The 26719-nt window shown below is 45.7% G+C and overlaps 5 protein-coding genes across 12 annotated transcripts; 2 read left to right on the forward strand and 3 right to left on the reverse strand.

The window, feature by feature from the left end:
* Positions 1 to 9711: 9711 nt before the first annotated feature.
* On the reverse strand, positions 9712 to 20768 carry LOC117148879 (cytospin-A). Of its 6 annotated transcripts, none has more exons than XM_033316568.1 (10): positions 20679 to 20768; positions 16029 to 16785; positions 15827 to 15967; positions 15105 to 15281; positions 13754 to 15032; positions 13534 to 13685; positions 13355 to 13474; positions 12998 to 13280; positions 12658 to 12932; positions 12393 to 12588 (listed from the first exon to the last, which is right to left on the reverse strand). In XM_033316568.1, exons 2-10 carry the CDS (start codon positions 16365 to 16367, stop codon positions 12499 to 12501), a joined length of 2856 nt encoding a protein of 951 aa, XP_033172459.1. In that variant the 5' UTR covers positions 16368 to 16785; positions 20679 to 20768; the 3' UTR covers positions 12393 to 12498. The 6 variants fall into 6 exon arrangements, with proteins under 6 accessions (XP_033172458.1, XP_033172459.1, XP_033172455.1 ...); XM_033316564.1 differs by lacking the exon at positions 20679 to 20768 and adding an exon at positions 18749 to 18884 and having other exon boundaries at positions 16029 to 17095; XM_033316563.1 differs by lacking the exon at positions 20679 to 20768 and adding an exon at positions 18689 to 18884 and having other exon boundaries at positions 16029 to 17095.
* Positions 20769 to 21722: 954 nt separating this feature from the next.
* LOC117148888 lies at positions 21723 to 22407 on the reverse strand. Its single transcript, XM_033316593.1, has 2 exons — positions 21919 to 22407; positions 21723 to 21859 (listed from the first exon to the last, which is right to left on the reverse strand). Exon 1 carries the CDS (start codon positions 22308 to 22310, stop codon positions 21966 to 21968), a length of 345 nt encoding a protein of 114 aa, XP_033172484.1. The 5' UTR covers positions 22311 to 22407; the 3' UTR covers positions 21723 to 21859; positions 21919 to 21965.
* Positions 22408 to 22734: 327 nt separating this feature from the next.
* On the forward strand, positions 22735 to 24218 carry LOC117148886 (vacuolar protein sorting-associated protein 37A). Of its 3 annotated transcripts, none has more exons than XM_033316590.1 (4): positions 22735 to 23004; positions 23098 to 23353; positions 23414 to 23565; positions 23634 to 24218. In XM_033316590.1, exons 2-4 carry the CDS (start codon positions 23098 to 23100, stop codon positions 23826 to 23828), a joined length of 603 nt encoding a protein of 200 aa, XP_033172481.1. In that variant the 5' UTR covers positions 22735 to 23004; the 3' UTR covers positions 23829 to 24218. The 3 variants fall into 3 exon arrangements, with proteins under 3 accessions (XP_033172481.1, XP_033172479.1, XP_033172480.1); XM_033316588.1 differs by having other exon boundaries at positions 22736 to 23004; positions 23049 to 23353; XM_033316589.1 differs by having other exon boundaries at positions 22736 to 23004; positions 23060 to 23353.
* A 646-nt stretch (positions 24219 to 24864) lies between these two features.
* LOC117148885 (ribokinase) lies at positions 24865 to 25944 on the forward strand. The gene is made up of 3 exons (XM_033316587.1): positions 24865 to 24917; positions 24976 to 25524; positions 25584 to 25944. The coding sequence occupies exons 1-3, from the start codon at positions 24865 to 24867 to the stop codon at positions 25894 to 25896; spliced, it is 915 nt and encodes a 304-aa protein (XP_033172478.1). The 3' UTR covers positions 25897 to 25944.
* LOC117148890 (translation machinery-associated protein 7 homolog) lies at positions 25942 to 26448 on the reverse strand. The gene is made up of 2 exons (XM_033316594.1): positions 26343 to 26448; positions 25942 to 26282 (listed from the first exon to the last, which is right to left on the reverse strand). The coding sequence occupies exon 2, from the start codon at positions 26265 to 26267 to the stop codon at positions 26073 to 26075; it is 195 nt and encodes a 64-aa protein (XP_033172485.1). The 5' UTR covers positions 26268 to 26282; positions 26343 to 26448; the 3' UTR covers positions 25942 to 26072.
* Positions 26449 to 26719: the final 271 nt, after the last annotated feature.

A 26719-nucleotide genomic window follows, 5' to 3' on the forward strand; every position in this document is an offset into this window, starting at 1 on the left:
GCGGCACAGATATCTCGCTCTGCACCGCTTGACACAGTTGGCACATAAAGAACTCAAAGTCAAGTAGAGGCGCTGGAGTATCTCATAAAATACAACGAGTGCTATTCTAATAAACGGCAAATTAAATTACTCATCAATGGACTACTGGCACTTGGGATAAGTGGACCCACATGCTCGTCCATCCACCTACTTTCGATCAGCAACGAAAATAATATTTGCGGTGTATTAATAATCATAAAATGGGGCCCAATCATATACATGTGTATGGTATATTGGGGCGATCCGACAATAGCGAAGAGGGGTATACGAAATCGAAACCGTTTTACACGGGCCATAAACACAACAACTTTAGCTGAAGTACCATAAATATTGCCCCTCCACATGCCACGGTCCATACTTGCTCTCCACTCAGTTAATTAGACTTTAACGACTTGTTTTTCCGGATCCATCTGAATGTCTGAATGTCTCAATGGGTAGCACTGACCACAGCAGCGAAAGCTGTGGAACATGCGCTCATGCGCGTGGGGCATGTCATTCGATCTCTGACCAGCACAAGTGGCTATTTGGCGACCAACGTAAGCTTCCCAACGTATGCACCCGATCTAACCCCACCAACCCCCACCAACCCCCACCAACCAACCAAATTTGTCCAGCGGGAGTCGCGAACGAATTAGCAGAAGTGAGTACATAATTGTAGCACCCTTTTATGGGGCCCATAACCCATTTGAATGGCCCGGGCAGAAGCCAACGTTGGAGTATATATGTGGCCATAAAGCCATCGATTTCCCTTATCTGGTGGGTGGGGGTTGGTGTTACATGTGTGGAATACGAGTAGGAGTGGCAAAGATCCAAGTACAGCCCCTAATCGTGGCCTAATCATTTGCATACCTATATCGCGCAAATCGGAGCGGACAGGATGTTGATTGTGCCAGTATATATAGTATACTACGTAAACGAGTATATGGCCCCAGTGAGTACATTTCAATACAATTCAATGATCTAGATTAGAGTGGGCCAGTGATATAGCCCTGGGCTGAAAGGCAGGAGCACAATCGTGAAATAAACTAATAATATTTTCTCTCGCCCCCGAACTCCCCACCCAAAAAGTCCGCCGATAAGCCCGATTTCCACTGCCTGTTGGGCTGTTGGGCTGTTTGACTGTTGGACAACCCGCGACGTTTACACGCTGCGCCAAGCTGATTGCCCTCTCCCCGGAATCCCCAGACGCCGTACCACTCCTCCGACGATATCAGCGATATGTCTCACAACTGCTTGGACAGTTATTTGGCCGATCGGCCCGATCCGATCCGATTCGGTTCGGTTCGCCCGCCACCTCCGCGTCTGCGATGCCCCACCTGGTCAAGCATGCATGACCGTCATGTCAAGTACAAATGTGCAGCTTATCGCAGTGTTAACTACAACTGAGTTTTTCTGAGGGGACGGGGTTTCCTGGTGGATTCAGTGGCGTTTAATCTGTCAGTTTTTGCTTGGTACTTTTCATTACGACGACTCCCGGCTTGCTTTGAATTCGAACTTATTATTATTTTACTGACTATTATTTACTGACTTTATTTATTTTTCGAACCGAACCCATACGTATATTCTTGGTAAGCATCGCGACTCAAGTCCATAATTTCATTCGAGCCGTCAGTACAACAATACGAGTTAGTTTCTCATTAAGAAAGTTCTGAGCAAGTTAGCGTATGCTCCAGAGTATCAAAAATTCGAGAGAGCCGTCTATTGCGTTCTCTCTTATATTTTCAGAGGAGAGGAAACGGTTTCACAGCGAATTTCCCAGCTAATCGCTGTTTTTTGTAAGAACCCTTTCATTTACCCATATCTTTTAATGCCAATTGGGCAATGGAAAAAGCCGGCTCCGAATCGGAATTGAAATGATCGAGGGGCCCCTCCAGACACTTGTACCCCAAGAACGGTGCCACTGCACAGATAGATAGATAGATAGATAGAGATAGAGCCAAACGAGAAGGAGAAGGGGCATTGCTTACAACACTGATCGGAGGTGATTTTCGAATGGTCGGGCCTTAAACTGGAACTCCTTGAATTTGGCATTGATAAAGCTGTGGACGGGTGGACATCGGCGACACAGATATAGTCGAGATACGGATACTGAATCGCGGTTCCAGTTTGTAATGAAAAATTGATTAAGGCAGCCATACCCTATATACAAACGTATACACAAGCGCAGACGGTCCGATCAAACCATAAATTTATCACAAAATAAACGTGGAAATTAAATACAAAACAAAACAGACCAAACGAAACCGAATCAGGCCAGGAACCACAATTCCGAACTGAACAAATAAATAAGATTGCAATTAATAAAATAGTCGATAAGTGGCCATTCAGCAGCTACATAAATGTGTATGCAGAAGTTCTGGGCCCAAGTAACTTGCCATTTTCGCTAACTGGGAAATTCCTACAGAATACGGATTTTTATCAATAATAATATTCACTTTAACAGGGCTAATCATGACTCATAGGCTAAGCCTGTGAAGTTTTATAACGTTGTTCACGCGCACTGTAAATGTAGATAGTTTAGGAATCCTAATCAAATGGAGAATGTATGGAATGGTCTTTGAATTCCTAATATGAGAAGAGTTGGATACAAAAGGGAAGGCATTTTCCCACAACTGTCCGGTGGGCTTCCACCTCCTGGCAGGAATCGTGCCCACAGGCCAAATGCAATGTTAATGACCAAACTCTCCGGCGAACACAATGTCCTGATCCCGCCGTGAAAAATGGGGTTTACAAAGTTGCGGGGCGCAGCTCTAATTAGCCAATGCGGGGTCATAAATCGGCGGCGGGGTTGGGAAAGCGGTGGGTGGGAGGCGATGGCAGACTGGTGGGGGAAGGCAAATCAAATTAAGGCGCAAGTTGATGGCGCGTTTTACAGTCCTGCCTTTTCGGGGTGGCGGATGGAATCTGACGATTTTAATAATGTTGTTGCTCATTTCGCGACCAGCGTCATTATCAGCATGTAATTTCTCATTTTCATAGTCAATTAAGTCAATCACTCGCCCTTTTGGCCACCGCAAGGCCTTTCAGAGCTGAAAGCTGAAAGCTGAAAACTGAAAACCGAACACTGAATACTGAATACTGAATAGTGAAGGCCAGCCCATAGCATGGGAAGCCACCCCTGTTAACACGTTGGCGGTGGCGTGTTTCCGTTTCCGCTTTCCACACCTTTTGTTTATTTGTAACGCAATTTAAAAGCGCCGCGCCGCGCGTTTATTGCTCAATTTTGAAAAGAGAAAAGGGCATTAGGTATTCATACACAATCAACGGACTCATCGATGAGCGATGGAGGATGACTGGATGGATTCGGCGGGCTCGGAAAAATATACACCCACCCTCAAGGCAATAACTGTAACAATTTCAAGCACTAAAACGACACGTGGCAGCTGCTTTTAAAATTGAATTTCCTGTCATGTAATCTTGTCCAGAGTCAATTGTTTCTGTATTTCTGTGTGTGGGTTTTGCAACACCCCCTTGTTTTTCCGCCCGCACGTGCCGCATTGTGTTTTTCTTGTGTGTTTTCGAAAGGTACCCCCTCGAAGTTTGGGGTGCGTCGCGGTCACACTTTCTTATTTATGAAGATGCGGCCAATATGCTGACGATTTGCTGACCCAGTAATACCAAAAGTATACTTTATGGGTGTGAATGAGGTTTTATGCATTCACAGATTGACTTTCTAATGGGGTGTGAAAAGCCGGGGGTGGGCAATCGGAAAACACGGCGGATACGGCGGGATAACAAGGATCAGCAGGTTTCTGTGGGATCTGAAATGCGTAATTAATCGGGGGAGATTAGGCCGATAAATAATTAATAGAGGATGTAAGGTAATTGAAAATGTAATATAGTATCAGGACTTGATTGGTAAGTCTTACATTACAGACGTATACGTACGTATATCTTTAAACAAAGTAAGTCAACGGAGTTCACTGCTATTACAACATTTTATAAAGAAGCAAGTATCTATCTTACTTGGCCCTCTAGCTTAGTCAGCACCGTTTTTGCGCGTTTCCCATCGACTCGATGTTCACATGCCTAATTAGCATGTCAATAAGTCGAAAAGGAACCAGAAATGATTTTACCCCTAATGAAAGCATTAAGGACAGATCGAGGGGAGTTGCATGTGGATTCGCGGAGCGTGCGCCATTAAAAGGCCACGAACATCAATTTATATATTGCGTTACCATGATTTGCATAAAGGGCACACGCATATCTCATAATAAATGCATATACTCCCCCTCAGCCGCGAAATCACGGACAAAACAAAGAGAAACCCCATTAAACCAATATAAATTTGCACTCTCTCATGACCTCGGCGAGTGTCCCTTTCATATTCTGTTTGTGTATCCTGGTGGTGGCTGTAGTGTCGATCGACTAATTTGAATATAAATGCGCCAAGCGCCGGTGTTCCTAGCACCACCTTCCCACGACATCGATACGATACGATACGATACTATCCTATGCGATACGATCCTAGCCATTAGCAGACAAAGGAACAGCTCGCGAGGCACCTGTATACGGACACTGGGAGAAAAGATGTTAGCCAATTTGTAAGTGCAATGATAAAATAGCTATTAAGCATGAATACAACCGCATTGTCGGAGATGATCGAATGTGAAATACCTGGGAAGTATATGGAATCGGCGCATTAAACTTGTGAACATTTTCTCTGTGTGGAACGTCGAAGGCGAAGCCACTCCTTCTGTAAGTTCGACCTTTTTGGCCTTTTATTGCATTATTATTGGTAAATAAACAAACACACAGCAAACACGATCGCAGGGGAAATCAATCAATGGAAATGCAAATGAAAATAAAACTGGAAAGGCTCTTCGGTGGCAATTAGCGACAGCGGCAATCTGGTGGCGATAGATAAGTGAGTGAACGGAAGTCATTGAAAGGGTTGCCTCAAAACGTGTCCTCTGCCCCACCCCTTACCACTGACCGCCCGCGGGCGTGTGTGCCGCCTAATTGCCCGCGACTGAAAGTGGTGGGCGCAACTGAGGGTTTCATCGGAAATTAGAGTAGACACCCTCCCGCAAATCAGAGGAATCTGAATATGCTAAGTTTGGGAATGCCCCGCCAAGACTTAAATCTTCATAAGGACCTGGGTGGCAGAGTATCCAAACATGGATATTTAAACCCGTTACATGTAGACATATAATATGAACATAGGTAAATTGTATAGTGTATGTTCTTGATCGAAATCACCTCCCTAGCCGTTCTAGCCATGTCCGCCTGTCCGTATAATAAGAGTCCATATATTTATAACAAGAATACGAGCATGGAAACTGAGAAAACAAGGGGTGCTCGTTTGGGTTCTTGGACTAGGGACGGTCGTGGAGTGGTCAGTGTAGTGAATTTCGAGGAACTCAATAAATCAGGGGGTCCGGAGGGGTTACAGCCGGACAATTGACGTCAACAATAAGTAACAATGATGTCGACTTGTAATTGAATTGATTGACAATATTTTATATGAAACCAGAGGCCAGCAGCAAAACATTTCCGGGAACGAGGGATCCAAGGACCCTTCACGACAGAATTTGTTTAGATTAGCATTAATCGGGGGGTTGGGTGTCGTTGCTCGATGGACCACTGGGTGAGTGGCCATAAAAAACGATAAGAAGATTCAATAAAAGCACTTTAAGCGGAAAAACAAACTTGAATGGCATAAAAAAGGAACAGAGCACACAAAAAGATTCTACTCCGCCCGCCCGATTGAAAGGGAGAAAAATGAAAGGGAGTCCAGCATGGACAATATGTTCAGGTCACCCCCTTTGGCGAGCGAAGAAGGGAAAGAAACTGCGCTTTTTAACTAATGAAATCGTTTGCTAAATGAAACGTGAAAGTCAAATCAAATGAAAACCAGCCAGAGTTGCTTCTCGCCAGCGGAAGCGGAAATGTGTCGCCGTTCAGTGGCAGACAGAACCAAACAGAGCAACAAGGAGCATTAAATAACTAAATATTTTAAAACCCAATCTCGAATGCGGTTTCGAAAAACCAATTTAAATCCACTTGAGCGGTGAAGCTATCTCGATTTTTGAATTGGGTTCAGGACTGAAATTCAGTTTTGATGTGTGGCTAACTGTGTGTGCGTTTCCGTTTCCGGGAGGCGGAGAAAATGTGGAAAACGGGGTGGCGGCACAGTCACTGCGGTCTGCACTCGGCTATGCGATTAATATGCTGATTTATTCGCAACGGAAGGGTTGCTTAATTTCCACTGACGGCTCTTTTATTTATTTACTCGTCCAGCCTGGACACAAGCCGAAAGTAACTCACATAAACATAAACTCCACCCAGGGACCGCAATACTGGATAGCAGGTTTTCAAGAGGTATATAGGACTCCGGTTATGAATACTAAATGCAATATTCCGAGTGCTCTTGAATTTTTTCAATCTAATACATGTTTCGGCCAAGGTTAACATATAAAAGCCTCGTCGAAGGAGTCTATCTACTACACTCTCTGAATTAGATTATGAAGTATCTATTAAGCATGGAAGTCTCTGGCTCCATCGAATTCCTTCTCGCAGATATCCCCTTAACCACGAAGGTGGCGAGGAACCGTTTTCAGCGACCCAAAAAGTTGATCGCTTTAGTTCATTTTTCTACTTGGCTTGTCTTTTTCTTTTGGCGGTTTGCATATGCACAAGCGTGATTTGTTGGACCCGCCAGCCAATTACTGCAACGAACAAACACACAAACGCATAAATATCTCTGGCCAGGACAGCTCCGTAATGCCGGAATCCTGCGACCTGTCTCGTGCCAGTGGTCGACTGCAATTGTGTACTTGTTGTCTGGTTATCAACTCACTTCCGGAACTTAATGGTCTGAATCCTTTGGCTGCCTTGATTTGACTCCAGGCCCACTTGCCACAGCTCTATTAAAGACGAAATTTAGTTGTCAGTGAGATCCTGCAAGGCAATTCCTGGCAGCTTTCCAAAATCATTCACATAGCTGATTCGATCTTTTGTAATTCCGCAATCAGAACGAACTTATGATCCGGTAGAGCCCTCCCATAGTGGCGACCTGAAGACTCTTTCGAGTCTAGGAACATTACCATTGTCGAAGTGCGGGTACCGCAGAGTTGACAACACAGATCGTTTTCAGCGAATCTAATACAGTCTTTTGGTCTTCGAGAAACCCGATATAATTGAAACAAGTGTGATTCCAGGGTGCTTGGGAACCCTTAAAATGTTAAGTATCTAACAAAAGGAAGACTATACCCAGTGACAAATCTAAGCCGGCTTATCCCGAGAACACATAGATAAATTCACGATGCAGGATGCCGCCCATCACTCAGCACACTGCTCGATTCCGCCTTCTTTTGTTGACTTCTCCCCGGCTGTGCTTTGTTTTTAATGCACTTTTGATGAAACCATCATGTCACATTACATCAAACCAAACCAAACAGAGCAAAACAAAATCAAACAAAAGACAGAATAAAACTAAGCACACAAACGATTCGTTGGACGCACACGCAGTTCCCAGACGAATCCTTTGGGTTCAGCGGGGGCGTCGAGCCACACGATTTCTCCCCGGACACAAGAATTTTGGTCATTTAAAAGCGGCAGCTCGAAATCTCATAAACACCTCGCTCGGCACAAATTGAAATCTGGTTAGCGGGCTGGCAAGGAGGGGTGCCAAACAAACATTGACACGCCCTTCAGGCAGGAGGCTGAGATTTCAAAGGCCAATAGGTCGCAAAGTGCAAAAAATTCGAGCTAAATCATGCAAGTACTGTTTTTCGTAGGTTTAACTCTGCGTAACAGAAACAGTCACAGAAACACTCTTGTAGTTGAAAGTCGAAAATTAAAATTGTGCGTAGAAATGTTAACACTTTAGTGGTATTTATTTCTCCCTGTGCACAGGAAAGGGAGCTCATGCGTGCAAATCAGAGTGAGCCAGCAGCCAAGTGCGGCCCAAGGATACAGGGCAAGAAGTCAGGGATGGACGTGCCAGATCGGAGGGGTTCTTCAGCACGGGAAAGTGGGTGGAGCACAAACAAATTTATTGGCTCGGCGTAAGCCCTGATGCGTATTAGCTGACCACGTGGGACTCCGCCCGTGGGACAGGATTCATGAGTCTTGTTATGCCCTTGCTGACGAATAGGGGTTTCTGGCACAGCGGAGTTCCTTATTGAATCTTTATTGAATTTTTATGGAATCGTTATGGGGATCGTTTAGCAGGAAGGTCGTGCAAGTCATTTAGACATGTTTAGTCGAATAAACCAAAGCTGACAAGCCAGTTCGACCAGTTGGGCCAGTTGTGGGGGTGCACAATGTCGAAAGACAGATTGGGATAAATATTTGGCAGGCATAACCACAAAAGAGCTCTACCCGGAGTAACTAATTATTTTGTTAAAACAATAATCTAATTGTATCCCTTTTCGACATCTTAAAATCATGCAATAGTTAATTAATCTATCTGCCTTGTTACTTTTTTTACCAACGATTCCAATTATGTAAAACCCGGTCAACAATACGTTGTTTATTGACCCTCAGCCTCGATGACCCAACGACTTCAGATTCAGCCCGAGAGCAGGATGGCATTAGGTAGACGGTTAAGGAGGTCCGCGGGGCACTCAATGGCTCTTTGTGGATCCATTGTGACTGGCATTGCAGCCGAGCTGTCGGAACAGCCGAATAGCCCAATAGCCGAAAAGTCACATGCAGAGCCCTTGGCCTGTTCCATTGTGTTTTTTAGTACTTCCTCGAGCAAAGAAGCCCGAGCTGACAACAATGGCTGGGCAGCAATGTGTCATGCTTGTTGATTTGTAAGGATGCAGTGCTGCCGCTGGAATTGTATTGACCGGAAAATCATAAAGCTCTTTGTTGCCGAGAGGAAATCAAATCGTAGCGGCCTCGTCATGCAACTGGACCATCTCTTCGAGACCGGAAATGTTGCCCAGTGTATTTAATCTCTGTCCGCTCTTCGATTTTCCATTACCCTATTATAATCCTTCCTCATTTTCCATTTTTCGCGTTCCTCCGTTTCTGAAAAGCCTTTGCTTCCGCCGCAAAGTTGCTCCGATCGTCGGCGTCATTATCATGGAAAATTGTTTCTAAGTTGACAGGCAGTAAACAGGATTTGCCTGTGCACATCGGAAGTGTCAGAAGAAGCGGAATGTTAAGGAGTCAAAGTTAGATTCTAAATTAGCATCCAACTATCTCTGACAGGAAGCGAACTTTTCCGAATATGTGGCTAAGCGTCTGTTTGGGTGGCTTTCTTCTTCTCTTCCAGAAATGTGGAGCACATTGGCAAGAGGTGACAACAGGTTCTATCTAGTTCATCTAGTTCATCCAGTTCCCATAAAATCGCCCAAAAATAAATCATTCCTTTTCTATTGGAATTTGATCATGTTGGGGGTATAAGGCAGTGTATGAATATACAATTGGCTTGCCAAACACCGATTATTCAATGTTTTCGTGTTGTATATATCGAGTCGATCTATATCTCCCATGTCCGCCCGCATTTCCCGACCGGGTTGGGGTAGTTGTTGTTGGTGGGATCAGGTCTTTTACGGATATACATATGGCAAATGACCCAGAAATGACACGCACACAAAACGATTTTCCGACGCCTGAATTGACATGACCTGACCTGGATGAGCAATGTCCACCCCTCACTATCTATATAGCCAGATATATATCTGGATCCCAGCCACACCCACTCTTACTCACCACTCATATTCACTTCCACATTCGCCAACGTGTCTGGTTTTTTTTCGGTTGGAGCATATACGTCCATATGTGTACCTGCACAGAGAAAATAAAACGGATTTTAGAAATTTATTGAAAGTCATTAGAATAAGGAGAAATGATTATGAACAAAATGTGGTATTTCTACACTCTAAGCATAGACAATTTAAAAAATAGTTTGGCTTTTGAAAACCAATACAATAATTAATACAAAAGTCGAAAGTCGAATATAAATATTAAAAAATAAATAGTCCTTCCTCCAGATTTACTTTTGTCAATTTTCAAGTTAGCATTGTGTGTTTTTTCCGTTTTGTTAAAGAAAATTTCGTTAAAACTGCGAAAATATGTTGTTAATATGCATTTCGAACTAGTTGCAATAAGAGGGAGTGCAATAATAAAATATAAATACAATTTTGAATACGAAAACTAGATACGTTTTTACTAGATTGGCGTGTAAGTCGACATTTTATTTAACATGCAAAATTCAATACTGCAAGCGCGACAACAATGAATGAGAACAGTCAACAGTAATTTATTTCCGTGTACCATACCGCCTGGCTCATCCATTTGCGCAGTCACATTAACCATTATGATTTATCCACATGGGTGGTTGGGCGGACAAGGACGAGCGGCGTCCGGTAAGTGCCGCTGTGCATTTGAGTGGAAACTATAGATAATATTTTTATAGTTGCACTGCCACCGACCCATTAAGTGTGTGAATATGTACGTGTCCCCGCACTCGTGGCTGCCTGCCTGTGCCCAGTCTGTTTCTTATATTAAAATGTTGCCCGAATTGAAATTTATTTTTGCCAATTTCTTGATTTATGACCAAGCATTTTTCTCCATTTCCCCAAGACTCCTAAGCCAAAGGCCGTCCCGTCAAATATACGCACAAGTTTCGGTGACTGGCCACCGGTCAGCAAAAGATGCGTCAGCGTTTAATTTCATTTTCGACATGTGCCGAAAAAGGACAGTTTCACCACAACAAGGAGCCGCCTAATTGACAGATACTATTTGCTTCTCCCCTGCACCGCGCGGCGAACAAAAGGGTAGATGGATGTTTAAAGGCTTTTCGAACTACGTGACCTTTGCCCAAACGCACGGACCAAATTAAAAGACACGAAAGCGTTTGATAATAGTCCGGTCCAAGCAGCTGCAGGTTTGTTCATTACTGCCGAATGACCACCTTTACCGGCCAGAAATTTAATTTGATGAACGTGTGAGAAAATTTGTTATTAGAAAGTATTACTAGCTTTTCTCGAATTTATCGTTATTGATATATTGTCATTCATATAGGTCCATTTGCATTGCAAGCTAATTTGTCCTTTGTGCTTTTTGTTACTGGAAGTACGTATTATAGACTATATATGTGAGACTGACTACTGATCGGATGATTCACAGAGAAATTTTGGTAAGCCGAACTTTGTACAGTCTTGTTGTAGATGTTCGCAATACAATACAATATTTGATCGTTTACAATTTTGAAATATATTGTTATCTAAATATAGAAGATTATATGATCGAAAACCATGTTCGTTGAACAATAGCGATGGGCCTGTCCTTATCCTTCCCAGCTTTGCCTGTCTCTTTTCATTAGCCTCGAGTACATCAATCATCGGCTTGTTTTAATTTTAAAGAAATTGCCCACCCCCTGCGGTGTGGTTTGGACCCTTACCTAAATCCTCTGAATCATGCCACACCCCAGCCGCCCGTCATCCCCAGAAATCCGACCAACCACATCCGGAATCCCGCCCTCAAAATGATTGAGCCAACGTACAGACGCCATCTCTTTCCTGCTCCAAGGGAAATTTCCCTCTCGAGGGAAATTTGCGCCTGAAGGAGCGCCATTTTGAAAGTTTTTCCACCACGCCTTACATGAGACTCCCCCATTTTCCAAGGGCTCCAGTTTTACTTTTTGTGCGCCTGCCAAGATTGATTTATTTTAATAAGCGGCGGCTCAGAAATTTTTACAAGGAAAAATGCAAATTTCGGACGCAGCAGATTTTATAGCAATTTTAATTTGCTTCCCGCAGCTTATCCTAGTTTAATGAAGGCATTCAAGCTAAAGAAAACAAACGGGGGTTACTTGACTTACTGCCTTTTGCAGCATATTGTTCTTTATGATAGATCGTTTAAAAATACATTTTGTTTATGTTTAAATTAGTGATTTGAATTAGTTGAAATAAATAGTTATATATACGCTAAAGCTAGTCCATCTCCTTATTATCTGTATAGTAATGTTTCGTCGTCAAGCTAATAATCGTCCAGCTCAATCGTCGATTTACGCATTAAAATAAACTCTGTACCACGCAATAAAAAAATACCTATATAAACACCCATGTGCAGTGGGAACAGGCTGGGATAGTCATCGTTGTCCTTGGTACGATCGTTCCAACAAACTTTGAAGCTTCATAAAAAAAATGTAACTCTTGCTTATACTTATTACTAGGGTTTGTCTTTAAAACCCAAAAACAAAGGTATTTAAAAGTAGCGATGTCTGAATATGGGGCGCTGCATCGGACGACCATTGTACATGGGCAAGGGAATCAGACGCACTAAAACAGAAGAGGCATTACAGGAAAAAGCGTACAAGCTAGAGGAATTGGAGAAAACATTAGATTGCTCTCCTTCGTGAACTGAATATACACAACACCAAACAAATATGAATGCGAAAGAACAAACATATATATTGAAAGCAAAGGGAACCCCACGAATACTGCACAAAAGAGCTCAAGTGGAGGGCAGCAGATGGTCCTTAAGTTCCCTCCTCTAGGTCTCAAAGTATTTGTAGACTGCCGTCACATAGGACATCACCTGCATCCAGTCGGGTCGTTCGATCTGACACATATCATTGATATTCTGGTAGCGAAATTTTCAGATAAGAATAAGAATAAACAAGTTGAGCTTCTGTTGGCCATGGAAACTCACCAGTGTTGTGCCAATTCCCACGGACTCGGCAGCCGCAAATGCCAGCGAAAAGTTGCGACGCTTGTTGGCGGGAGTCAGCTGATCGTACGGAATGCGATCCGGCAAATACGAGTGTAAGATAGCACAGAAGGCCAACCCATCGTTCCACGACGAGCTGAAGTTGGTGATGTCGATGTTGCGGTAGCCCACTGTTTTGTTTTGGCACCACTTCAACAGGGCGTTGCGCTTCGAACCCCCGTTCTTGGCCAGCATGTTTAGCGGGTCCTTGCGTTCGCCTGGGAAGCACGGAAAAGTCGACTTTAGGATCACGAATACATCTACGCCGATTAAAACTGCCTACCGCTGATAAATGACTTTGAGACGTTACCAAACGGCAACCCGCCGCTACTGGTGCTGCCCGCGCTGCTGGGCGTGGCTGGCGTAGAAGGTTGGGAGACGTTCTGTATCTGGGTTTGGGTAGATGTCATTGCAAGCTGTTGTTGATCGCGCAGCGGCAAAGTTGCTTTGGTAGTGCTAGCTAAATCTCCTCCGCTGCCAGATGAAGTATTGGTGCCCTGTCCGGCACCAGCTTGATTGCCGACGTTTACGTGCAAGTTGCTGCTCTGCAGCACAGGCAACCGAATCTGTGGAGAATTCAAGGCCATTAGTTCAGAAATACAGCACGAGCACTCAAATTCATTTTCGATTGAATACTCACGCTCTCATGCCAGTCACTGGAGGGAGGAAAGATGATGGGCGTGGTGCCCAGGTCAGGAGTCCCGCTGTTTAGGCTCGACGTCGAGCTGTAGTGGGATTCCGACTCGTCGGTTTTTCCCTGCTGTAGGACCAAAATAGTTTGGAATGGTTTGGGGAAGATTAATGCTTCACAGGCCTTACCGCTTTGTTATTCTCAATACTCTCAATTAGCGTTTTGACGGAGAGCCGCGAGTCCTGTCGGCTGAAGCTAAGCTTGCTGCGTCGCGTGGCCATCTCCATCTCACGCTGAACTGTGGACAGCACGGATTGCGGAGTCTCCGACTGTTGCATTTCTGCAAGGGTTAAGAAAAGCATTAAAGATTACCGATTGACGACATAGACAGACGGCAATTGGACTTACGCTGGTTGGAAAGTTTTTCAAGCTGCTGCTCCAACAGTCTGATCTTTTCTTTCTGCGTCTTGTTGTCGAGAACTAGCTGCTCCCGGGCGCTGAGCGCCTCAGTCTTAAAGTCGTTGGCCACTCGCACAGTCATGAGAAGGTCGGCCTGGAACTGCTGCCACTCCTCGGCCTCCTTGCGCCGCAGCTGTGTCTCCTGTTCGAGTCTACACTCTGCCTCACCCAGCTTCAGTTGAACGTCGCCCAGATGGCGCTGAGTTTCAGCTAGCAGAGATTGCAACTGGGCTTTGTCTTCCTGATGGCATTTGCACTGAACCTGCAGTTCGGCCACGCGTTCCTCCAGGGCCTGCCATTCGCCAGCTATTTTGTCCTTGTCACGTTGGAGCTGCTCTAAGCGGTATTCAAGGTGGGAGACCGCACACTTGGCGTTATTCTTGACCACTTTGCATTCCTCAGTTAGCCCGGATAGCTGATCACGTAGCCTTCTCAGCTCAGCTTGGCTGCGAGAGCACTGATCTTGTAGCTCAGCCACACGCTCTTCTAGGGCATCCTTCTCCTTTCTGGCCACATCCAGCACTTCGCTCAGGTCTGTCTTGTCTCCTCTGGACAAATCTGCTTCTAGCTCCTCGATCTTTGAGCGCGCATTCTCCAGAAGAGTGCTCAGTCGACTGATTTCGATGGCCCTCTGCGATATCTCTTCCATGGCCTGAGAAAACTGAGCCTCTCCTTGCCGCCGCTCTGCGTTTGCTGCATCCAACTGAGAATCCAGCAGGGCAATTCGTTCCCTCTGGCGCTGCAGTTCCAGTTGGCCAGCTTCCCGGGCCTGTTTCATTTCCGCCAGCTCAGCTCCCAGTTCCTCCCGCTTGAGCAAAACTGCCTCGCGCTCCTCCTGTGATGTCTTGATCAGGTCCAGAAGCTTCTGCTCTCTCTCCGAAGCACTTACTTCGGGTGCAGGCTGTTTGGTATCCCGAAGTAACAGCTCTTGCAGCGTGCTGATTTGCGTACGCGATTCATTTAGTTTCTCCGTCTGTCGGCATAGCGACTGGAAGAGCACATCCTTCTCCTCGGCCAGACGCTCGTTCTCTGTCTGCGTATCCGTCAGCTGGGTTTGCAAGTCTGCCAGCTCCTGCAACGTAGCCTGTAGCTCCTCGTTAGTGGAGTAGTGTGTCTCCTCCATTTGAATGATCTTGTCTTGCAGGCAGGCTACAGAGATCTCGCTGGAGGATGATTGTTTATCCCAGTCGGGAGTGAGGCAGGGTGTACCATCATGCGCATCATGTGTCTGAATATGGAAAGGAAATAGGGATAATGTTAGGGTCTTTTGCATCACTAGAAATCGTCTGAAAGTACTTACACTGGGCAGGGCTATTGAAGCGGGCGCTGAACTGTGCAGCCGCTGCGAGTCTTGAATGATCTGGTGCTTCTCCGCATCCGACAGCGGTGAGTTTACTACGTCCCGTAGCCGATTGCGCAGAGATTCATTCTCGTATTTCAAATTGCCGATTTCCATCTGGGACTTTTCCTGTAGACTCTGGAAGCACAAGTATCAGACTGATCAGTTTTGCTTCTCTCTGGGCTGCGTTAATGTGGCTGCTGTTGCATTACGACGCAAAAGCAGACTACTACACCCAATTAAAGGAGCGCTATATCGCTATATCGTATTTAACATGCGTTGATAAGTGAGGGTAGCGAAGCGCAGCGTCCAAGAACTCGGCTTTGCCTGTAATACCCTTTACTAAAGCTTTTTAACGCCGGTATAACTCAAAGGCTTGCTTACTAACATTTAATTCTTAACGGACTTATTCAAGGAATAAAAGATACCTCTGAACGTATGCTTATATTTTAGCTAGTAAATTAAAATAGCTTATTTTCTTACTAAAAAATCTAGCCCACCCCCTTTGTGCAAGTGTATATGATGAATTCATCAATGCGGGAGAGGCAACAAAAACATCAATCAGCCGTGACAACACAGCAGCAACTTGTGGTTAGCCAACGTCCCCGTTTTCGCTTACTACCCCCCGTAAGCCAACTTAAACCATCTTTCACCATTTACACCCCTGGCGAGCTTTTGCGCACCTGCATCTTAACCAGATCGCCCTTCAGCTTGGCCACCTCGCTTTGGTATGGCAACAGCTCCGTGATGCGTGTCTCCAGTTGCATTTGCTCGCTTCTGAATCTATCCATCTGTTTGTGCAGCTCCTGCATTTTATTGTTAGCCTGTGTGGTTGAGTTTCGATTACTATGTGAAAACTGGGCAACAAGTGGGGACTTAACTTACCTCTAGGAGTTGCTGTTGTTGCTGTTCGTTGTTTAGGAGTTGCTGTTGCTGCTGCTGCTGTTGTTGGTAGCTGCTTGCTGCCACAGCGGCAACCGCAACGGCGGCTGCTGCTGCGGGAAAAGAGCTGACCGGACTATCAGCACTGGTGTTGCTGCCGTTCGCCGAGGTTGCTGTTGCAGTTGCCGTTGCTGCTGCTGCTAGTTGCTGGTAGAAATCTGCAGCAGCGGCGGCAGCAGCGCCACCATCTTGTAGTGCGGCCAATGCGTTGTTGTTATTGATGTTGCTGTTGCTGGAGCTCCCAGTCGCTGAAGCCTGCGGCACTGCTGCCAGGGAAGTCATCAGTGGTTGCTGTGGATCATGTGGTTCAGGTGCATTGCTGTGTGGCTGCTGCACTGGCAACAGCTTGGGCTGCTTTTGTCCCTTGAGCTTGGACTTCTTTTGAGGCAAGGTGTTGCTTTGGGGCTTCTGATGCTGCTGCTGCTGTAACTGCTGGCGCCTCTGTTCCTGCTGCTGGTTGGTCAGCAGTAGCGCCCCCTCGTCACCCACATCCACGCCTCTTTCGTAAGTGGCCGTCTCCTGGTGGGCGTAGAACTTTGTAGTTGCTGCGGTGATGCTGTGCTGCTGCTGCTGCTGCTGCTGCTCGTGGGCGGTATTCAATGAAGTGCTCGATTGCGACTTCTGCCGATTGTTGTTTGAGGAGTTCTGCTGCTGCTTGTGTGACGAGTTGGAGGAATGGGAGCTGGAGGTGCCCTGTCCTCTGCGGAACAAGGATTTCAGTTTGATCATCTTGCTGCCAGTCTTGCCTTGCTCGTTGCAAAACGTGAACCATCAACCATATAGTTGTTGCTTTTAAACTTATTTAATATCAACCATCATTTATTGTGTCTTGCAGTTAAACTTGATTAATTTGATCTTTTATCGTTCGTTGCGCTTTTAATGTTTTCTAATGTGTAATTGTAGAAATTTAGTTTACATGTTCATCTTTTTTCATTTGTCGTCACACTTTTCTTGTCACTTCTTTTATTTTTTAGATTCTGGTTATAAACTTATTTCGTTGGGAACGTGTACTGCAAAACGGGCGACGAATGAGTCAATCGATGAATAGAGAAAATCGGGCTTGAAATTGGATTTCACAAGCAACAGATGATCGTGTTGCATGCAACATCAGGCAAAGTGCACAACAATATAACCCGCTTGCGGCGACGAACAATCACACTGCATTGTTATTGTCATTGGGAGAGCGGCTAAGAGGGAGATAAAGAGAGAAACCAAAACAAACGCACAATCGCGTTTGCATTCACACCCGATTATCAATTAAAGGCACTCCGTGATTTCTGATTGTCAAAACTGAAGCTAAGTCCACCTCTACCAGCTCGGATTCAGTTCTGGAACGGTTAAATTGAAGGCGCACTGTATTCTGGCCCGGGCCCTGTTACAACGTCAACAATTCGACAGCCGCACTTGGACACACTGAAAGTCACACGTACGCTGCTGGACAAACGGGGCCAAGTCACCAGCATCAGAAGTTAAATCAAATAAAATAAACATGTAGGCTTGTGAGGACCGGTGGCGTACAAATTGATCGCATTTCCCACAAATAATTCACGTCAGCCTCTGCTGTAGGCGTTGGGGTTCTGAGCGAAAGAGAGGACTCTTTCTCTTCACCCATTGTCCACAGAGACCACCCCAACCTCTCCGCTCTCCACCACCCAGGGCAGTATGCGTGTGTGCTTTCACATGCAAGCCGGATTAGTCATGTCACGACGGAGCGAAAAGACAACAGGAGAACAAATGAAGTGCAACTGAGCAAATGGCATTGCCAGCTGACCCCAGCGGAGTTGCACTTGCAAGTTGCAACACGCCGAACAGAAGTGTTGCAAAACAGTCAGATCTTAGGATTTAGCTAGTTTGCCATGTATGGCCTCGAATTATTTTCATTCGGATTTCTTTTTTGTGACAACGACCCACGCGAAACATACAAATTTTGTATTTCACTTTGGGCTAAACATTTAAACGCAAACAGTGGAGTGACATCATGCTGAGCACGAGCGAAACATGAAATTAAATTCATGTATTCAGAGAAACACTTTTTGCCTAATTGCCGATGGACACGAGAGTTTTTTCTTATCACCTGGCGGGGGTTTATCTTTATCATGTTGGCACAGCGATAAGTTGGATAAGTGGGCAGAATACACAAGCACGGCATCCGACTTGGCATTGGAATTCTTATTTCCAGATGCAGTTTGAATGCGCGCCCAAATTCGGGAACTATGCAATACTTAAAATGCAACTGCGGAGCTGGGAGAGCGGGCAAATCAGGATGTTGGGCGGAAGAGGGGATGAGAGGGGAGATCTGATTGCCCTTCAACGAGAGGCAGCAACAACAATGGAGTTGCCAGAAAGGGAACAGTAATTGAATGAAAATCAGAAAGAGAGAGTGAGAGAAAGGTGGATAATGAATCAACGCATCAACAATCAAACATAGGCAATGCTGTTTAACTATGTACACCAGATAGCTATAAAAGGAATTTCCTTCCCTTTTCACACACTCTTTCGTAAAAAAACTGCAATACGCCAACAAAACGAAAGGCCAACTTCACACGCACACCAATACGATGCTCAAACAATACCCGCACACTTTTACACGTACGCGTACGTACCGAGCGAAGAACTTTGTTGCTCATTGCTAATTTGTCATAAACCTTAACTGCAGAACATACTACGGTGGGAAACAGAAACAAAGGTAAATTACGCAAAACGAGGCGAGCTACGCACGACACCAAATAAGCGAATAACTGGTGACAAAGCGACGCGCGTTTCGGTTTTTCTGCTGCTTCCCGACAACAACAAGTGTCTAGTCGACGGCGCCTATCGATATACCCGATAACACTCAATACCGGGGAGCTCCGGGCACGGCGCATGCGTGACACGATGTCCAACACTGGTTGGGCGCGAATAACGGGTACTTTCAAATAGTTGGACTTATTGGAAATGTTGTCATAATAATAAACATAGCACTTCTGTCGAAGGCCATAATTGCTAGGAGAGCAAGAACTTTTGAGTAATTGTATGTAAATATTAAATGTACATATCTTGTGTCCCAAGAATGCGTGGCTAAGTATAATAATTTTCCTAAAAACGATAATAACTGATTTAGTTTTATCAAAGTCAGGGCAAGCCAAATTTTCTCCAGTACACTGAAATAAACCTAGAGGGATTTGGTTAAAGACATGAATATTTCCATACGCTACCATCCTCTCTTGCCATCCTTCCGTTTCCTTTAAAACTATACTATGTGCCATTATTATAGCAGGAATGCCAGATGATGTCGACGAATTTAACATGGCACTACGAAATGGCGAGAGTTTTACTTTCCCTCAGTGTCGGCCAGTTGAATAAGTCTGCCACCCGTTCTTCTGAGCTTTTCCTGTGCTGCCTCTTCTCAAGCGTGGGCCTTATCAAAGCCAGCAGGGCAGCAAAGCTGCAAAAGAAACCGCAAGAAGCAGGAAAGCGTGTCTGCCGTTCGTAGGAGAAGGGGTTCATTCGCGGCTTTCAGCATTTCTGCCAGTTACACGTTTCTTTGCTCTTCTTTCTTTCCCCATCGCATGGCTCTTTTATGATTCGTATTGCTTGCAAGCTACGTACATTAGAGGTCTATGACCAAAGGCCAGGCCGAAACAAAGCTTACCGCCCGTCCCCCAAAATATTAGGGAAAATGATAATGAATAAAAGAGGCTGAAGGTTTTTTCAGTTGGGTTACATGAGGGGGGTTCAAAGCCCCCCGGCCATTCACTGGCGTCTAAAAGGCAAAAGATCTGTGAGATTTAGTTTTGTCCGGCGGGTTCCAAACATTTTCCAGCTAAAGTTGGTGAAGTTCTAAAGCACAGCAATTAGAAAATAGAAACGGTTTTTGTAACACCCGCGTTTACAAACGTTCCGCTTTGGCGCGCCAAAGAAATGTGCGCTACGCTCCAAACTGTTGGCTATATCGGCGCTTTTCCCACACTAAGGAAATTACGGAGATCAGGTGACAGATCTTTTCAGCAGAGACATTAATTTACGAGGTGACCATTCCTCAAAACAGCGTCCCCAGAACGCCAGGCAGTTGCCCATGAAAAGGCAGGTTAAAGAATCAACTGGTCATGTGCAGCTTGGGTCCGAGGTGGAACTTAGTTGGAAAACCTTAAGGGGCAAGCAATAGCGATTTGAAGCCGCTACAGTGGACTGCGCAGTCGCGGCGCACTGCTCGTTCACCGTTACCACTTGAATTAGACGCGGCTCTTTTTTGATATTTATATGTATTTCTGTTCGTGTTTATCGACCTTTGTTTGCTCCGCTTGTTTTACGTACATTGTGTGTTGTTGTATGAGCGGAGGTCACAATAAATTATTTTTAGAAAATAGTTTCGTTTTCGCTAATATATACATTTATGCGTGGCTCGGAGTTGTAAAGTTGCTTTGTTGATGGTTTACGTTTTGCTGCGCTGCTTACGTTTTTGTTGCTGGTGCAGAAGCAGAAAGTGGAAGTTTCAAAATTTCACTTTCCCGAAATTGATATAATGCTCTTTGATGGTTTTCGTATCAAAACCACCAGCAACAACAACTATCTGCTTTACATTTCTTTGCGTTTTTGTTTTTTTATTTTACTCACCCTGCTTCCCGCGGCGAATGTAGAAAACGAAGAAGTGCCGGAGAAATATGGTGAGGAGAAGGCGCAGAGACAATCGAATTCAAACGGTACTTTTCCTAGATTCGCCCTTTCCTTTTAACTGTATTTTCTGTAGGGCGGAATGTGCCGTTTTTGCATGCACTACTATTTGTACGCACTTGCACCTTTGGCTTTTCGTTGTTTCTGGACACCGAAAAAAACAAAAAGTAAAAACAAAATAGATCGGGGGCTTTGGATACCGCTACACACACACACGGAACACACTCGAAAAAACAGCTGGCGCGTTAATTACATTAAAAATTCGCAAGGAAGCCTTCGAACAATGGCAGAAATGCAACTAATTAGCAATTATTTGCAGATTTTTTTTGTTTTCTTTACGCCTCTTCTTTGCACAAATTCCAATTAGACGATGCGGCGGCAGCCATCTGCAAATGCCATTTGTTGTTGAGTCCCGTTATTTCGCAGACAGAGCAAGTGCAGTTATAGGCGAAACTGAGGGAGCGGACGAGCGAAAGAAATAGCCAATGACCTCCCCTTGATGACGGGCTATTAATATTCATTTACATGTCTCTTCTTGTTTTGTTTTGTGCGCAATGGAACAGATGACTCCGCACAGGAGGATGCTGCTTGCTGCTCTTCGATTTGTTGCTTTATTAATAGAAGTCACCGAATGCCAATCTCCGATTGGAATCACAGCCGCTCGCGGGGACACCGATTACCGGACTACCGGAGTCGTTACTTGGTTAGTTGGCCAACGCCAATAGCCGTGATTAGTCCCGTTGCAGCCTGCCAATATGTTACGCTTTTGCTTTTGTTATTGTGGTCGCTTGTTATCGCTTCACGATACGATTTGTCCGCGGTCAACGTCGCGTCGCTGCTTATTGTTGTTGCGTTTTGTTATTGTTGTTGTTGCTGGCGATGGGAGATCTCCGATTAGTTTCACTTTTGCGCTGCATTAGTGTGGCTGTCGCTTGAGTGTCTGCAAATACCACAGCGACGCATACCAAAGACTAAAACTGCCGTACCTTAAATTTGAAATCATTTTAATCTCTTACGAAATTTAAATGTAGAACACTACAAGAAATTTAAGAGTGTCCTTCTATCCCATCAAGATGTATCTGATGCTCGGGGACGTGAAACCATTTTGGATCCACAACGGTTTCCTATTGAGGCCACAACATAGTTAAGTGCGATTTGTAAGCTTTAATGGCAATAAACATACGATGGCTAAAAAAAAATGATGGTTCACTGAGCTGGTGGGAACTACAGCTACTCCTTGACCCGCTCCACCTCGCTGGCGTCGAAGGGCACCTCCTCCACCTTGTGGAATCCGGAGAACCTGATGATTTTGCCGCTGCCCTCGACCCTCAGGTGTTTAGCAAACTGTTGGGCCGGCGACAGGGCCAGCTCCTCCTCCGTCTTGTAGCCGTAGTACTTGGCCCAGTCGTTGCGTCCGGTGTAGACCATGTAGCAAACGAGGCCGAATGCCTGCCAGGCCAGAACGGCGTACCCGATGCTCAAGCGCCGCTTCCACAGCTCCGCCCGGTGCTCCGGTATGGGATTCGTGTTGCGCCTCACCCAGCGGCGCAGCCACTTCATCTCGAAAAGTGCCATAGTGTGCTTATGTACTGGAGTTACTGAGTTCGTTATGTAAAGATGCAAAATGTAAACAAGCGTCTGCAGCTGGCAACCAGGGTTGCCACACTGTCCAAATCCACCAACTGGCTCGAACCAAGGATGCAAAAAATTAATTATATTAAAACAAAAAAAAGTTAGGCTAAATTTACAAGCCAAAGCTGCATTCAGCACTCAGATGGAAGCGAAGTCACTTGTAAGATTTGGCTGTGGCTAGGAAATGTGTTTTGCAGATGCGATAGAGCCAGTGCCTAGTTTACACGTTTTTAATTAACAAAAAGTTCACGAAGTTAAATGAAAACCAAGACATGTATAAGAATTATTATTGTAGCCAAATCTTTTGAAGAAAGCGGGAGCGACTTGGATTCCCGCTGACCGCCCCAGACGCTAACCGAATTTGGCGGCAAGCTAGCCAAGGTGGCAGCACTGAGATGGACAGAGAACGAAAATGCAACTTCGATCGGGGCATATAAAACCAGTGCTTCCAATCCGAAGGCAAAGCATAAAAGATCAGAACATTAGTAGCCGAAGATTGGCTGAGTACCACGCAAAGCGGGCAAGTCCCTTGAAACGTTGGTAGTCTTGCAACCGGGTTCGCCAACTTCCTTTGGAGTTCCGTGAGTGCTCCAGTTCGACACAACTATCCTCGGCATTCGTAAAACTCAGTAAACCGGTAAACTTCCGTTTATACATTTCACAATTCTAAATTTAAAATAGATCTAACGCAGACACATTGACATTCGAAAATTTTGATTGAAAACTGAAGATGCCGACCACACCACAGGATTTTGCCCTTGCCCACTCTCTTGCCCAAAGACCTCCGGCCGAAAGCAGTGAGGCCAAGGAGCAGGAGGCCGGCCAATCGGACAACCTGCCCAACCTGTGCACTTTGTCGCTGGACGAACTGAAGCAGCTGGATAGGGATCCCGAGTTCTTCGACGACTTCATCGAGGAGATGTCCGTGGTGCAGTACCTGAACGAGGAGCTCGATTCAATGATGGACCAGGTGGAGATCATATCAAGTTAGTAGGTCACGGCCCGAGGCTGGCAAATCTATCTAAGCCTTCTGTATTCTAATCCAGGAGAGAACGAGTGCAAGGGCATTCATCTGGTGGAGCTGAAGCGCCGACTCAGCGACGATTTTACAGCTTTAAAAAACCTGGGCGAGAAATGCGACCGGCTAAACAAGAAGTACTTCAAGAAGTCGGATGAGTACGCTCCTCAGCATATCAGGGTGAGTTCTCTTGAGAAGCAAATAGCATGGGATGCCCAACCGTAACATGCATTCAATTTCCCCTGAAGGAGCTTCTTCAGATTGCAGCTTCCAATGCCGATGGCGACTGCGATCGTCACGTGGAGCACTTCCTGAACGGAAAGACCGACGTGCAGACGTTCCTCAACACGTACCAGTGGTCGAAGAAGATCAGTACGGAGCGCAAGGCCAAAGAGGAGCGCCTGGGCACCCAGCTGAATGCTCTGGAGCGGGCTGGTATCTAGGATTGCCTTGGCACTTCCTGGCCGTGCCATCCAGAGCACGGTCCTCCCACTCCTACAGCCACGAGTCGAGTAGAGAATAGCAATGTTAGTAAATTGAGAAGTTAAGCCAGAGATGGGGCGACATAATCATGGCACACACGGCCACGCATTCCCAGAACAGAAAGCAAAACCTTAAAGAAGTAACAAGAAGGTGCACTAGTCGTTCGTCTCCTAAGATCGTTTACTTGGGCGCGGGTCTTGTTATTCTATCCGTGCCCCGAAACGAGACAGAACTCAGTTCGGAATCGCATGTATTACCCATTTATTTTTTTTTCATTTGGTTAATCGTGAGACCCATCCATATATTCTCTCCATATATACATATATATTAAAAAACTATGCTTTAAATGATAGCTTCTCTTTCTATTTGAGGGAATGAGGGAATCTTTCAAAACAATGGAACAATGTTTTTGGAATGATTTCGGTTTTGATTTGAATTAAATTGAAACGCAAAAGATAACACTACCTGTATTATTTAGAACTAATTATATTATATTGGAAAATGAGTAGTTAGAAACAACGTTCTTAATAACAGAAATAAGAAATTGCTTATGTATTTCAACAGTGGCTGGTCCTAATTTAGTCTGCATAAACAAAAGCCAATTAAACAATCATATCTACGATTTCTCCATTATTATTTATATGTACATATATTATTACTAAGCATTTCAATTGTTATAATCGAAAACAATCGAAAGTTTCGTGCTACAACATTCGTTCGAAATAAAAATGATCCGGTTAGCATGGTATTTTTGGTATTTTAGCTATAGTTCGTCGATTTATCGCCCGTACCTCTGCCCCGATCTCGGCCAGAAGCGGACTGGGCCAGTTGGCTGATAGTGCTCTTTCGACTGCCCCGCTGTCGCCCTTGCCCCTCCTCCGCCGAGGTCAAGTAATCTCGAGTGATAAGAGGCAGTGAGCTCTCGTCTCTGCTCCTCCATTCCACAAGAGACTATAAATAACAGACTATCCACAAGAGACTAGTGCAATTGCAACAATGGCCGAAACGGAAGTGCTGGTATTCGGCTCGGCCATCATTGACTTTATAAGGTAGGTGGGCAGAGAAGGCTCTATCCCAAGGAGAATCTGACAACAACACCTTTTCCAGCTACACGACCCGTCTGCCGAAAGCCGGAGAAACGCTCCATGGGCATCGCTTCCAGACTGGCTACGGCGGCAAGGGCGCCAATCAGTGTGTGGCTGCCGCGCGCCAAGGATCCCGCACAGCTCTGGTGGCCAAACTGGGCGCAGACACCTTCGGAAGCGATTATCTGCGGCATCTGCGCGAGGAGCACGTCAATGTCAACCACGTCGAGCAGCTGGCGGAGCAGACGACTGGCGTGGCCCAGATAGCCGTGTCAGATGGCGGCGAGAACAACATCATCATTGTGGTGGGCGCCAACAATCGGCTGAGCTCGTGTGACGTTTCCTCGGCGGAGGCGCTCTTCCAGGAAGCCAAAGTTCTGGTGTGCCAGCTGGAGACGCCGGTTGAGGCCACCCTGACCGCTCTGAGAACCTTCCGGGGCGTGTCCATTGTCAACGCGGCTCCGGCCATGACCGACACACCCCCTGAACTGCTCCAGTTGGCCAGCATCTTCTGTGTGAACGAAAGCGAGGCGGCTTTGATGACTCAGATGCCCGACATTTGCAACGTAGAGTAAGTGCGATGCGGAAACCAGTGGTACTGCCAACTAAATCGGGTCCCACTCTTGCCAGGCAAGCCGAAGATGCGGTTGGAAAGCTGATAGCGGCAGGTGCCAACACGGTGATCATAACTCTGGGCAAACTAGGAGCTGTATTCGGCTCCGCCGACTCCAAGGGCGTGTGCCAGCATGTGGCTGCGCCAAGAGTGGCGCCCGAAAAAGTGGTGGACACGACGGGGGCTGGCGACGCCTTCATTGGGGCCCTGGCCCACCACTTGGCCCGTCATCCAAAGGGGAAACTGGAGGAGCACATAGCTGCCGCCTGTGCCGTGGCCTCGCAATCCGTCCAGCTACCTGGGACGCAGTCGAGCTTCCCACGCGCTTAGAGGGAAATCCCCGAGAGAATGTGTCGCAACAATAAATCTCTATCCTGACGTACAATGATCTATTTAATGGTAATCGTAAGTATAAAAAGATTATGGTCCACATGGGTGTGCTTCGGCTGGCAATTCAGCGTCCAGAATCCAGTGGGTTGCGGACTACAGATGGAGGCGTGGCAGCTTTACTTCTTTCCCGACTTCTTGATGCCGCCGCCGACGAGGGGACCCTTCTTGGAGGCGTTCGCCTTTGCCGCCTCCAGAGCCTTCTGCTGCTCCTTCTGCTTTTGCTTGAAGGCCATGTCATCCTCGTCCAGGTCCTTGGAGTCCTTCTTCGGCGCCTTCAGAGGCTTCTTCTTACCGCCCTCGCGTCCAGACATACTTGCTCGTTAATGCTGCGTGGGAGGAAAAATCTATGAAAATCGGGTTGGATTCCACAACAAAAAGTCACGCACCTTTTTCACACGTTTTTCCGATCTCCGCTGCACAATAACCATGAGAACAATCGATAGCTTCGCGCTTTCGATTAGCTGTGTGTGTTATCGGAACTGGAAAGTGCGCCAAATATTCCTATTAATTGATGAAATTATAAAAAAAAAATAGTATAAGACATTATAAGACTTGTTGTTTCAACAAATCGTTTCTCGAACCGATCTTAAAGTCATGCTCAACAGGAATGTGTACCAGCCAAAATAAAAAAATTTGGATTTTGTCGATGGCATTTTAATGACTTTTCGTACAAAAAAAAAAACATAGAGACATAGAAAGAAGTTGAAGAATATTAGGCCACTAACTATTCAACTAATTCAAAAGGAAGAGGAATTTACCATCG

The sequence above is a fragment of the Drosophila mauritiana genome, chromosome X (assembly GCF_004382145.1).
Source record: "Drosophila mauritiana strain mau12 chromosome X, ASM438214v1, whole genome shotgun sequence".
Lineage (NCBI taxonomy): Eukaryota > Metazoa > Arthropoda > Insecta > Diptera > Drosophilidae > Drosophila > Drosophila mauritiana.